At 39.8% G+C, this 14,281-nt stretch overlaps 1 protein-coding gene and 1 long non-coding RNA gene across 3 annotated transcripts; one reads left to right on the top strand and one right to left on the bottom strand.

Annotated features, from left to right (window-relative positions):
- Nucleotides 1-1,464, top strand: LOC124851971. The gene is made up of 2 exons (XR_007032799.1): nucleotides 1-404; nucleotides 521-1,464. It is a non-coding gene; the product is annotated as an uncharacterized LOC124851971 (long non-coding RNA).
- A 544-nt stretch (nucleotides 1,465-2,008) lies between these two features.
- On the bottom strand, nucleotides 2,009-9,661 carry LOC118111406 (rho-related GTP-binding protein RhoA-C). Of its 2 annotated transcripts, XM_035159970.2 has the most exons (5): nucleotides 9,605-9,661; nucleotides 6,998-7,153; nucleotides 5,455-5,575; nucleotides 5,248-5,372; nucleotides 2,009-3,627 (listed from the first exon to the last, which is right to left on the bottom strand). In XM_035159970.2, the coding sequence occupies exons 2-5, from the start codon at nucleotides 7,151-7,153 to the stop codon at nucleotides 3,454-3,456; spliced, it is 576 nt and encodes a 191-aa protein (XP_035015861.1). In that variant the 5' UTR covers nucleotides 9,605-9,661; the 3' UTR covers nucleotides 2,009-3,453. The 2 variants fall into 2 exon arrangements, with proteins under 2 accessions (XP_035015861.1, XP_035015862.1); XM_035159971.2 differs by lacking the exon at nucleotides 5,455-5,575 and having other exon boundaries at nucleotides 5,248-5,394.
- Nucleotides 9,662-14,281: the final 4,620 nt, after the last annotated feature.

Genomic DNA, 14,281 nt, shown 5'->3' with positions numbered 1-14,281 from the left:
GCGTGAAAATCCCAGTAGATCAGCAGTTTTTGAAATACTCAGACCAGCCCGTCTGGCACCAACAACCATGCCACGTTCAAAGTCACCTAAATCACCTTTTTTCCCCATTCTGATGCTCGGTTTGAACTTCAGCAAGTTGTCTTCACCACGTCTAGATGCCTGAGTTGCTGCCATGTGATTGGCTGATTAGCTATTTGTGTTAACAAGCAATTGAACAGGTGTGCCTAATGAAGTGGCCGGTGAGCGTATATTCTGAATAGAATCACAAAGACTGACTGCTTTCTGACCACCCTGTCATGGTTCCAGGTGAAAGAACTGCTGGCCACTGATGACATTCAAACCCAACTCAGCCATGGTGATCTTGGACTTCCTCATTAGACATTCATTTATTGAGCCTGACACAGGTTTGTGACTCTTAAGACAGTTTTCATTGTGGGAGTAAATTGTAAAATCTGTTGACAACTTTTTTTTAAGGAAGTCTTCCAATGATTGTATTGTATTGTATTTCATCTCCTTTCAGAGCCATACTATCAGGAATTTGTGGCAGGACTCCTGTGACAGGATGATGTTTCTAACACAGGACAGAAGCAGAAAACGAAAACATATCTCCAGATGAAAAAGTGTTGTCACACATAGAAGACACCGACAGAGACGTCAAGAGAGCTTTTGGTGATAATGGCCGACCCCAGTATCGATGTGGTGTAAACAAAAACGTGATCTCTTTAGTGGAATTTAAACGTTATATCCTGCGTCTGCCTGCTGCTCCACCCCTCACCTGAATCCTCCGTAAGATTTCTGTGTTGTTGTGAACACGTCTGAGTGAAGAATCTGCTGCGTGTGAAAAGGCAAAACTCTGCAGAAAGTCTGACCCAATTCTGTGGACGTCCTCCAGGGGTCATATCGTAGAATGATTATATTTATATGTATCTCAGCACATCGCCTCCCAGAAGCCAAGTTGTGTCCTGTTGCTGTGAGACAAAATCCATCTAGAAGTGACTGAGCCTCAGCAGGGAGGTGAGGGGTGGGCTTCATCTGATGAATCTGGGGATTTAGGACGAGATGACCCCGTCATCTGCTAATTGTATTCAAGGCAGGCAAATACAGACATCAATCTGTCTAAACCATAACAAGAAGTGTAAATAAATAAGTAGTTCCTCACAATAATATGCTATTTCAACATTCTCGAGTATTTACAAATGTGAATTTAATTAACATTGTTCTAATTAGTGACAAGACTCAGTCAACTCACCTCCACAGACACAAGAACACTGCAAGCACATGACAGTAACTTGTGAAGTGAGGGTACATAGCTGTTGTGGTATTGGTGCTGCACTGATCTCACTGAAACTGGTTGGAAAGGTTAATGGGTGGAAATGTCCCTAATTACGAGAATGACCTTTGATCTTTCAGTCAGAACAGGGGAATCTGAGCCCACAGAATTCCCACGACACATCTAATAGATTTTAAAAAGATTTTGATGCTGCTTGTAAGACTGAGAATGTTAACCCATTCCCACCAACTTCTGCATATGAAATGAAAAATAAATTTTCTCTGTTTTAATTCTGTGTCCATGTGTTAATTATTTATCTCCTGTCGTTAGAGAGTTTTTACATCCAAGTCCCTGTCTTTCTACAGAGCCCCAGGAAGTCAGACAGAACAGTAGATATATAAAGGCCATGTTTTACTTAATTGAGTGCTGGTACTACTGATGCATTTGTTACCACATGTTGATTAATTTGTTCATGTGATACGTGTATAAACAAAGTATAACTGCAAAGACAAGTTACAGTATGAAGGTCAAAACAATTAAACAATCAACTGGCAGAACAGAAGCTCTTCACAGCCATAAGCTATATATGGCTGCACCAAACAATCAAATGGAAATGTGTATGATTTGATACTCAGCCTGACGCATGGGAACCTTGAAAACGCTGGGATCTCGATGGACAATAACATGATTCGTCATAACTGATATGGTGTTAAGAGAGAAAGCACAAGACGCCAGAGGCACAATTTGGTCATTCTCGGTTACAATTTATTTCCTTTAGAATACGTTACAAAAGGCGACTGGAGAAATGTCAGGATACATTTGTATACAAAGAATATTACAAATGACCGATCCTTAAGGAGTTGCTTGCATTTTGTATTTTATAATCTGACATCATATATTTTCCAAGTGTTTACCACACCGACCTCTTGATTTTAGCTGTGTGCAAATAATACAACAAAACCAGTAGAATATCACAAAGTGAACATAACATAACATACAACTGAGCAGAAAAATAACAGCTGTAAACATGAGTGAACTGGCAGAGGGGGGGGGGGGAACCCTGTCAATGTCTAACATCCAGAGAACAAAAGAAGGGTTAAAACACTGAGGTGTGGAATTACTGTGTGTTGCAGATGAACATTCACTATAGCTGACAGTCCCATGGCACTGATTCCATCAACTATCCTCTGAGCGTCACTTCTTCAACACAAACACTGTTTTCACTCACTTCCACAAGTGACTCAAGTCCTGTGCAAATGTTTCACGTTAAAAGCAAACTGGCAGCAAGCAATTCATCCTATTACCTTACTGATGTCAAATATTGGTAAAGTAATTTTACAAAAACTAACTGAAAACAGTATTTATTTTGAAGGAAGAAACTACACTACACAACTGTGTAGTAAAGGATACTGTGCAATAGAAATGTACATTATACTGAATTTGTCAGGTAGACAGTGTTCAGTTTGCATTAACAGCAAATTAAAAGTGATCACATGATAAAATTGGGAGGATTTTTACTAAATTATGAAATAATCTCAGAAAACTGGGGAAATCAAGGAATCAAGTCTTTTCAGCTTGTTTAAAAAAAGGCTCTGCCCCCCTGTAGCAGTTATAAATTAAGGGCTGTTACTATTTCAGAATTTACAGTAACTGTCCAAAGGGCAATAACATTTTATTAACCCTTTAATACCCACCCGTATACAGCGTGTTTGACAGTACACTCTGATTTATTTCAATCACAGTTTGTCACTTTAAGGCCAAGTTAACTCAATCAACTTGTATTAATTAAAAAGCAGGTATAAAACACTCATAAGTTGGTCTCATTATGTATTTATACTTAACTGCAAATAATCAAACTCTGTATTTGAATGGGAAATTGTATGAAGTATTACAGGTTCATAGAAAAGAAAAGCGGGTTTAAATAAAGTTCTAACTTTGGAAATTAAGGAGAGTGAAAAACATACAGAATGAAAGACAAGCACAGTCACACTGCAAGCCATGGAAGTCTTCCAACAGTTCGGTAGGCAGGCATAAGTCTGATTACTGTACTGTACCATAGCATTTGACCTTCCTTTTTCATCCCTACAACTCCCCAGTCAACTGTGCCCACCTTGGTGAAAACAGGCACAGGGATGTTTTTCTTGGATGTTTATTTCCCTCCTGATCCTGCGTTACCTGACACTCTATAAAAGGCAGCAGCCGCTTTTCTTGCCTCGTCTCTTGGCCTGCAGTGCTGCCCTGGTGGCCATTTCAAACACCTCCCTAACACCATCCTTCGTCTTGGCCGAGCACTCCAAGTAACCAAAGGCATTGATCCGGTTAGCCATGTCCCTCGCCTCATCCGACTTCACTGGTTCCTGTGTGGCCGAATCAAAAAAGAAAATCAGCTCAACTCATAGATATCCTTTTAAAAAGTGTCAGAACATGGGATGACTTTATTGTTTGATCTCTTTACATCTTTTTATCTTTTTAGCAGCTGATACATACAGTGGATAAAAAAAGTCTACACACCCCTGTTAAAATGACAGGTTGTTATGATCTAAAAAAATTAGACCAAGATAAATCATGTCAGAACTTTATGGTTGCACGTGTCCCTTTTGAAGCTTGATCAAATTTCAGAATGCATCATTCTAAAGCTTTTTCAGTTTTAAATGATTTGACTGCACCACAGATGTGCTGTGTAAAGTGGAGTGAAGTAAGCCCTAGAAAAGTGCTATTTCCACATCATCTGCACAGAAACTGTGCAGTAGGGTATACAGCACTGATGCTGCACATGGTCATCATCACATAAATCATTCATAATGATGTGACCTAGATATTTGACTTTGTTCTTCTCTTTAGGACTTGGCCTCTGGTTCCAACAATCATGACAAACACTCTTTTTAGACTTAAGCTGAATGTCATAGTCAGTCATATATATATATATATATATATATTATTTGTCACTTTTAATAACTAAGTAATTTTTTAACCAACTTCAGTCCTGATCATAAATATATATAAATATTTAAATTCATTCATTAAAAAAAAAAAAAAAAGTTTAAAAAAACAAGATTTTTTTCATATACTACATGGTAATGAGATTAATTTTGAGGGTTAACACAGCCTGGCATATGTCATTGGTGTAGTGTCATATTTCAAAAACACTCTCGGCACCTTCGTGTACAACAATGTCCACTCCCTAAATCTGCTGTAATATTTAACAACATCAGTCCTGGTCATGATGATCACAAATATTCATTAATTTTCATTATTTTAACCCTTTAAAAATACTGGTTTGTTTGAATGACACCAGTTTTTATATTAAACATATTTTTAATATACGACATGGTACTGAGATTAATTTTTGAGGGTTGACAGAGCCTGGCATATGACACTGATGAGCAACAACATTAATGTTTTTGCATAATTTGTTTTTGTGTAGTATAACATTAAAAAGAAAAAAATCCTCCCATTACAGTAAGGACAAATATGCACCTAACCCAAAACTGCTATAAAAAATTATATATTAATATATTTTTCCCTTATAATGACTTAAGTTTTGTCACCAACTTCAGTACAGATATTCACAGCAAAATGTAGGTTTCAGTTGTTACATTGTTTTGAGTGTACATGTAGACGTGCACGTCATGTTTGTGTGTGCGAGTACTGATGAGGTGTGCATGTGTGTGAGAGACACAAAGAGGTAGAGAGATAGGGAGTGAGGAATTATAACATTGCACAATATTATCTCTCTGTGTGTGCAGATATACATTTACACCATCTATCTTGCATAGCTTTGATGCCAGAACAAAAGTGCAGAATATGGGAGACTCCTCGCTCTTACAGTTTCACAAACTGTTTCCCAAGATTAATTCGGTGCATTTTGACATCAGTAACCTTTGGGATTATCATGAAATTCAGTTTGAACATAACCACATAGGTTTAAACATGTATAAGCTGCAGAATGAGCACAGTTAAGTACAGGCCCCACTCACCTGTTTCATTTTAGCTAACTCTCGACGTGTGTGTTCATCATTCCGCAGGTCTTTCTTGTTTCCCACCAGAATTATAGGCACATTGGAATAGAAGACCTCAGGAGTCCACTTCTCTGGAATGTTCTCTGCATCGGGCACAAAGTGTTCCTGTTGAATGTGGAGCAAATGGTACATTTGTCAGAAACAATGACAGGAAAGAAATCTTACCGAGGCTGTCAGGGCTGTCGATGGAGAAACACATGAGAGTGACATCTGTGTCTGGATAGGAGAGAATCCTCAGTCGGTCGTAGTCCTCCTGTCCCGCTGTGTCCCACAGAGCCAGCTCCACCTACAGGGGTCAAGGACATTAATACTTACATACTTCACAAACGCCACAGGGCTCAGTTACAAGGTTTATGCACGAGATTCTGACAACATGAGATACATTCAGAGACAAAAAACCCTAATTAGCATTAAAAGACACTGCTCTACCAATAGTAATATATACAAACATATATTACAAACCAGACATTACAAAATATTTGGTTATGGAATGAGAAGTTCATGTTTGTAAATTATGAGAAAATATGTGTAGTTGTAGAAATAAATTGACAGAAACTCTCAAATTTAAGCATAAAATATATCAACATTGAGAAGACAAAGAAAATATTAGAATGACCATTTAGAATAACCCTGTGATGTAATTAATGTCTTCACAATCACTGATAACTCTTTCAATATATGAAATGTGAGTATTGAAGGTGATAAAGGAATAGTTCAACGGTTTGTGAGCCGGCTCTCTCCAAAATCCTGAAAATACACTTACAACACCTCTGGTATCTCGTACAAAAACTACATGAGAAATGTGTGTTTTATGAGGACTTATATCCTCATTATCTGGTTTCCAGGCAAACAGCAGATAAGTTTGATAGAAGTGTAGTGAAGATAGGTTAACTGTTGTTCGACAAAAAATTGTTCCAGTACATAACAGTCAATTTTCTCTTTCTGTTGATGTACAGGCTAAACAAGTTATTATTGAGCTTTGTTCAATTTGTTAATAGTTCATCAAAATGTCAAACTGGTGATTTATTATCAGGTTTAAAAGCCATGGCTCATAATCAGCTGTTGTTAAACAGGAAGGGTATTCAGATTCAGACAACAGGCGAATTCTGGCTGAGGGAGAAGCTTTGAAATACAACTAAACCGAAATCCAGAGGCACTTTTATTATCTTATAACATTTTCTTGAAAATCAATTCAAGATTTTGTTTAAATCATGTTTAAAACTGTGAAACATTTGGTTACAGGCCAGTTTTCTGCGCCCAATATATTAGCGACGTTGACGTTCGATCCAGTGGTCAATGTGGATTCTACGTATATATGTCAATGGACAAATCAGCCAGGCCAATATACAACCCAATATTACCTTGTAATGTATATGTGTTGTATCAGTGTATGTTTAGACATGAAATGACAGAATTTCAAAAACAAGTTTATCATTTAAAAATAGTGTCTCTTTGTTCATGTTTCATTGACACAAAGGAAAAAGCATTAGTTTAAAACACATTACTAACATTAGATATATTGTTATCTTTTTTTTAACTGTCCAATATAAATATCAGTATCACCCTTAACAACCAAGTGCTGCTCAGGTTCTATTGGGAAACAAACCTTCAGGGCCAGGGGCTCAGTCTACACACCCCGTGTTGTGTTAATTGACTCCTGACAAAAAGAACGGAACATCAAAATGTGACATTATAATAAACAGCTTACCTGTTTACCATCCACCTCAATATCTGCCACATAGTTTTCAAACACAGTGGGCACATAGACCTCAGGGAACTGATGATTGCTGAACACTATGAGGAGACAGGTTTTGCCGCAGGCTCCATCACCAACTATCACTAGTTTCTTTCTGATTGCAGCCATCTGAAAGAATGAAGAAAGACATGTACTCTGTTATTGATTCGGTGCATTCAGAGCAAAAACAACCCTGCAAGGTGAGGAGCTTGATTGGTGTACAAGCACAATGATGAAATAGGATAGGATGAGAGTTTGAAGATGGTGTGAGGTATGGATCCAGGAAAGAATTAACAAAACTCTGGAAACCTTTAGCTTAATGACGCCAAATTGCTTTGCAGGCAAAACTAAGAAAATGTAACTTTTTCTTTTTGCTGGAGAGGGAGTGAGAGAGGCTGCGTTTTTCATGCACCACTGTTGCCAATCTGAACACAGCATCAATCTCAAAGTGAACCTTTAAGTTTGGAGGCAATTAAATTAGTATTTCTATTGTATTTGTATAGGGCCAATTCACAATATACATTATGTCAAGGCACTTTACAGAGTAAGGGTGAGACCTTACAAAATTATAGAGAAACTCAACAGTTCCCACAAAGAGAAAGTCACAGGAAGATACAAGGTGGAGGGGGCATCTGCCTTGACAGGTTGTGTTGAGAGGAGAGGTGGGGGAAAGGGGGAGAGAGAACAGAGAGGGGGGAGAGCAAGATTCGGACACAGGCACACATTACTGTGTACATCCATTGTTTTCAATGTAAGCCCACACTGACATCACTTGTAATTCATTGGGAGTTCTTGACATTACTCCACTGTCCCAATCATCCAGTGCTGACGTGCAGCCAAGCAGCAATTTAATCACATTCACACCTCAGATCAACAAATCCCAGACAGTGAACAAATGATAATCCCCAATATGAGTCGCTGTCTGTTGCACGTTAGACAAGAGGTACGAGACATCTAGTTGTGGCATCATGGGCATGTGAAAAACTGGCCCACAGTATTTCAGGGTACTCCACCAGATATTTACAGTGTTTCACTTAGGGCCAAAGCAGTTTACTGACCAACTATGATTTTCAAATTAGACTCTGGCCTAAAACAGATAAAACACTACATAACATAACAGAGTTGTGTAAATACCATCCGTCACGCCTCTTGTGTGGCAGCCAACAACTAAAACTGGGCACATCACTACCAGCAATGTGGCTGTGAATGCAAACATGTGGGATGAGGCATCATTTCTGATTAGAGCAGGTTGTTGCCAAAAGTCAATAACACCTGTCAATAAGTGTTATTGATAAAAGTCGATAACGCAATAATATATCAAACCATCTAATTCCACACTGAGAGCTTGGATTGCATTCTGGATTTGGTGTTTGAATGCTGTTAAAAAAGGATCAACCAATTTAATAGTCTGATGTTATTAGGTTCCGCCAATTTCCATCCAGAGCAGGAAATGGTAATCTCAGAATATATTCTCTGACAGGAGTTTTCAAACTGTGCCTGAATAAAATCCCGTCAAACCAGATGTAGAAGTTTAGGGGGTGGCTTTCTCTCACATGACACCATACACACCCGTTTAGTCTCTAACCATCCAGCTTCATCCGTATTTACACACTGTTGTGAGTGTTAGCTCCTCAGCTAGCTGGTGTTTCAGGAGTATTTGCCAAGTTTACTTTGCATCAGAGCTTCACTTGCTCACTGCTGTTTACCTCTCATATAAAGGCCCATCACATGTGTCAACCTAACCTCTGGTGAACCACTTCAGATTTAACATAATTTACAACCTTATCTACCTTATTTTTTAACCTCAAACACCTTTTGGCCTGTGTGAAGCACTAAAGTAGCAGCTAACTTGTAGCAGCTTCTGTAAGGACGCTGAAGTGTTAGGTAGCTAATGCCGGGTTCACACTGGACGCGGATGGTCCGCGCCGCGCAGCGCCAAGAAAAGCGGTCCGCTTCCTTTCCGCCCCCATGTTAATCAAGTGGGCTGTTCACATCGGCTGCGAAGCGTCGCGCAGCGCTGAGGACGGATCGCGCTCTGCAGCGATGGTTTTCCGCGTCTGGTCTATTTTTTTCGCTCGGGGCCAGAAAACACACTGTCGTTTTTAAACGATATAAATGACATATTATATAAGATATAAATGATCAAATATGCACCCCATACATTGGATTTCCCTGCTGTTCTCCTGGAGTTTCAATATGCCCGATTTTTCCCCCACATGATTACATTTCCCCCTCTGCCCATCCACTACAAGCACACAAGCAGACAGACAGAGAGAGAAAGAGAGGGGTTGGGGGGGAGGGGGCTATGAAGACCATCATCATTTACCCCGAACCCCGACAGAAGCGCTCCGAATTGCGCTGCGCGGCGTTTCGGGGCGCTTCCGCGTCCGGTGTGAACCCGGCGTAACTTGGCTGAGTTGATCGGGACCGTTAGCCTGTCGTCAACACAGAACATTGTCACACCGCGATATGTCGCCTGAACCCGGCAGCTCGCTCCAGCTCCACACGGAGCTCAGAGGCAGACAGCGCCTCTGAGGAGCCACTTCGGAGCCATTCTACTGTTTTATCAGAGATACTCGCCTTTCTGTCGGTTTCCTGTCGGAGTCACAGTCCCGCCCCCCACAGCGTCAGGAAGACTGCGCCCCGCCCACATTGAACTCCACTGTATTTGCATAGGTCCATTCATAAAATACATTATCTCAAGACACTTGACATAGAGGGTCGTTAAAGGACCTTCAAATGAGAGAGAAACACAGCAGTTCCCACAATGAGCAAACCCTTTAGTGACTGGAGAGAGGAAACTCCATCATTAACTCCAACCCCAAATCAGAAGAAGTTGGGACGGTATGTTACATTTAAATTAAAACTGAGAACAGTGATTTATAAATTATCTTTGACTTGTATTACGATACAAACAATACAAAAGCACATTATTTGACATTTGACCTCATGAATTTTATTGTTTTTCAAAATAAACACTTATTTCAATTTAAACTTTTTCAACATATTTCAAAAAAAGTTGGTACAGTAAAGCATTCACCACTTTGTAATGTTGCCATTCCTTTTCACAACACTTAAGAGATGTTTAGGGACTGAAGACATCAAGTGATGAAGTGTTTCAGGGGTAATTTTGTCCCTTTCTTCCTGCAAACAAGTGTTAAGGTGTGCAACAGTACGTGGTCTTCGTACTACTTCAAAATGTGCCACACATTTTCTATTGTAGCCAAGTCTGGTCTGCACGCAGGCCAGTACAGTGCCCCCACTGTTGTAGATTTCGTCTTGAAGGGAGCAGATGCTGCTCCAAAATCTCTAGTTACCCTTCAGCATTAATGGTACCATCACAGAAGTGTAGGTTACCTTTAACAAGTGCACTGACACAACCCCATACCAGGACAGACCCTGGCTTTTGGACTTGTTGCTGGTAACAGTCTGGATGGTCCTTTTCATCTTTGGTCTGGAGTACACAGCGTCCATTTCTTCCAAAAAAGACCTGAAATACTGACTCGTCTGACCACAGTACACGTTTCCACTGTGCTATGGTCCATCCCAGATGCCTTCCAGTCCAGAGAAGTCAACAGCGCTTCTGGATAGGTAAACATAAGGCTTTCTTTTGACACAGTAAAGTTTTAACTGGCATTTGTGGATGTAACTACGTATTGTAGTGCTTGACTAAGGTTTGCCAAAGTAATCCTGAGCCCATGTGGTTCTATTGCTTCTAGATAAATGACGGTTCTTGATGCAGTGTCGTCTGAGGGATCAGAGAGCACGGTTAGTCAGCTTAGGCTTGCGCCCTTGTCCTTTACGCACTGAAATTCCTCCAGATTCCTTGAATCTTTTAATTATGTTATGCACCGTAGAGGATGAAATATCCAAATCCAGTCCTATCCTTCTTTGAGGAACACTATATTTAAACATTTCAGTAATTTTCTCAGTTGACAAACTGGCGATCCTTGGCCCATCTTTGCTCCTAAAGGACTGGGCCTTTCCTGGATGCTGCTTTTGTACCAAGTCATGATTACAATCACCTATTTCAAATCACATCATTTTTTAATCATTCTCCCTGATAACCAGCCCTAAATTGCCCCTGTCCCAATGTTTTTTGGAATGTGTTGCAGGCCTGAATGGCAGGAATGGATGTATATTTAACCCTTTAACCATTTAATATCTAACCCTAACCCAAATGAAATTAAGTTGACCAGACAAAACCTTTATCAAAAAGGAACGTTTTAAATCTAACCTTAAATGTAGAGATGGTGTCTGCCTCCTGAAACCATCAATCAATTAATCAATCAATCAAATTGTATTTGTATAGCCCATATTCACAAATCACAATTTGTCTCATAGGGCTTTAACAAGGTGTGACATCCTCTGCCCTTAACCCTCAACAAGAGTAAGGAAAAACTACTAAAAAAACCCACATGTGAGGGATCCCTCTCCCAGGACGGACACAAGTGCAATAGATGTCAAGTGTAAAGGAGAACATCAGAAAGATAAGGATATTTGCAGCGTTGATTAGAATAAACAGTTTGTAGCATAATGGAAGGTCAATGAATTGATGGATTATTGTCAGTTATGTATCTGAGGAGACATATTGTATATCAAGCAGTCTTGTTGTAATCATAGTCTATGGTCAGCAGCCACCATGATCATGATCCACCATCAAGATCGGATGCCACTATAGTCCACAATCAGGATCCACCATCAGCTGCCACCTTGATCGTGGTCCACCACCATTATCAGATGCCAACACGATACTGGATCCACCATTACTATCACATCTCTGATTCGCGATCCACCATCATAATCCACGATGTGGCCTGGATCTGCGGACGATAAGGCAAAGGGACTCGGGGGAAGAAGTCAAGTCAGTAACATGTATTGATGAGATATTAATTTCTTTAATGTGATAAGGAGGGAGAAGAGGAAGGAGAAGCTGGGAAGAGAAGCTCCATGTGTCATGTGTCCCCCTCACCTGATTGGACAATAACACCCTATAAACCTGCTCCTGTGTTTGGTGTGTTGAACTTGGGTCCAGTTCTAGTGGAATCTTCACATTTTCTGCTCTGATTATCATTTTACATCACTGTTTGTAATATGATCTAATCTTAATACCTGTAACCTTCACATTGACCTTCGTCATCTCTTCGTTTGACCCTTTAGAACTGCATCTGTTTTCTGATTTGACACCATTGTCTACTGGGTGACTCCAGTTGTGTGTGCCTTACAACTTTATTTAAATCCCTTTTTATTTGTCTGACATCATGTCATTGTAAATCCTAGGGGCCATGTGGATGGAGCCAGCATCTGATGCAAATATGCATTGTAACACTAGAGGTCACCATGGGTTGTCTCGGCATTGCGCACACAGGACACTGAACTTTGATCACAGCTTTTTATTGCTGCACCAAAACACAGCGTCACCACCACTCTGGCACACAGTTCTTTACATAAGTCCTTGGGTGTGTTCAAATAGTCATTTTGCTTTGAAAGGTTCCTGACTGAGTGAAATGACCTGGAAGTATTTCAGTGGCTGCCATAATAATAATTGAATGGATTGAAGGAGCTTTAATGCTTCGTAACATCTTTTTTATGGATAAGGATCATTCATTAAGGTTGGGCTAAATTCAGCCCAACCTTAATGAATGCGATTAGTAATACCTGTGTTTACCTATTTCATGTCAAAATGGCTGAAAAGGGTGTATTTCACAGATGTCTGGTAGAGGTGATGAAAGCAGCAGATGAAAAAAGGTCAGACGACTGCGTGACAAATTGCTGACTAAAAAATGTTTAGATGTCTAGATGATCCACCCTCTGCCGGTCCTATTTGGTGATGGTGCGTTTACATCCTTTCTAATCTTAACAGTGTACCCACACACTTATCACAAGCAACAGTACACTTGTTTTATCATGCTAACACCAAGAGCAAAACAAAACAACAAAAGGAGACAATGAACAGCCTGATAAGTAAAGCTTGTGCCTGTTTCACTGTATTTTATTAACGTGGCACTCGGCCCACACCCTCACTGAATTGTTTAAAAACTTTGTTATTAGTGCCTGTGTCATGAACCTCTCTACTACTCATACTATACCATACAGTATATATCCATTTCAGAAAAAACTGAAGGCCAACACACTGTTTCGTCTGTTTTCGTGCACTGTTGTTGTCGACACTGTACAGTATAGTGTTGGGTATGTGTGTAACTGCTGCTGATAGTATTTTTATTACTATAAATGGGATCTTGGCCCACATGATAAAAATTATGCAGTTTGATGGTAAAGATTTTAGGTAATAATGCAGGATCAGTCTCAGTATTGTACTTGTACTCATGGTTATGTACTGTATGCATGTTAGTTATTCTTAGTTTCTTTTATTGACTTACTGACAAACTGATCTGCTGTAACTGATGCTGGCTTCATCACTGCATGGGTCATGTAGGAACAGAGAAAATCAGAAGGCTGATGACAATAATGTTGATTTGGGTTTATTTCAAATGTAACTACTATTTTGTTATGTTTGGTAACAAAATGGCTGATAGATTCTATTTTTAGATTTTTAAAAGGAAACAGAGAAAAAAATCAGGGTGGGGTGGTGCAGCAGACAGAGGCAGGATGTAATGAATGAATTCTGCTGCGGAGATCACATGTTTCTGTTTACAGCACATTGACACCGGTTCTTATCTCCAAAAGCACTCTTGAGCACCGCTTCTTTTTTGCATCTCTTAGAAACGTCATCGACACGCCCACTCGCTTGCAGGGAATCATGCAGAGGATCTTCTGCTGTGTTCTTACAGCGGCTCCTCTGGACTTTCTGTGGAGTTCTTATTTTTTGGGGGGGGGGCTGGCTAGAGTTCAGTGAATGTCTGAAAGCAGCTTTTGACGACTAAGACCATTCAATTTAGTTTTATTGGGTCCTCCATAGACATACACTTGAAACAATTCATAATTGAGAATTGGAAAAATATAGCATATTCTTTAACCCACCTGTCGGCCTATTTCTATTTTATTCTATTTAAATCACGGCCACATAGTTTCTAATGTCCCTTTTTAACTTGGCCTCATGCCATAAAAGGTACGCATGTCATGTGACGTATGCACAGGTGTCCAAGCAACTGTGGTTGTAAGTATAAAGTTGTGGATTCTTTTGTATTCTAGAAATTCCCATGACAGAAATGCTGAGAATAAATGAATATACATTAGGAATACAACCACACAGAGACAGTCAGTCATTAGAAAACAACAACAGCGCCACAGGATAAA

This window comes from Hippoglossus stenolepis, chromosome 6, assembly GCF_022539355.2.
Source record: "Hippoglossus stenolepis isolate QCI-W04-F060 chromosome 6, HSTE1.2, whole genome shotgun sequence".
NCBI classification, from domain to species: Eukaryota; Metazoa; Chordata; class Actinopteri; order Pleuronectiformes; family Pleuronectidae; genus Hippoglossus; species Hippoglossus stenolepis.
The sequence above is the reverse complement of the archived record's forward strand: the minus strand, read 5'-3'. Positions and strand labels throughout refer to the sequence as shown.

Coding starts and splice junctions, on each gene's coding strand:
- LOC118111406 (XM_035159970.2), bottom strand. CDS start 7,153: ATGGCTGCAATCAGAAAGAAACTAGTGATAGTTGGTGATGGAGCCTGC. Junction 5,373..5,454: donor CGACAGCCCTGACAGCCTCG/GTAAGATTTCTT, acceptor TGCCCGATGCAG/AGAACATTCCAGAGAAGTGG. Junction 3,628..5,247: donor AGTTAGCTAAAATGAAACAG/GTGAGTGGGGCC, acceptor TCGGCCACACAG/GAACCAGTGAAGTCGGATGA.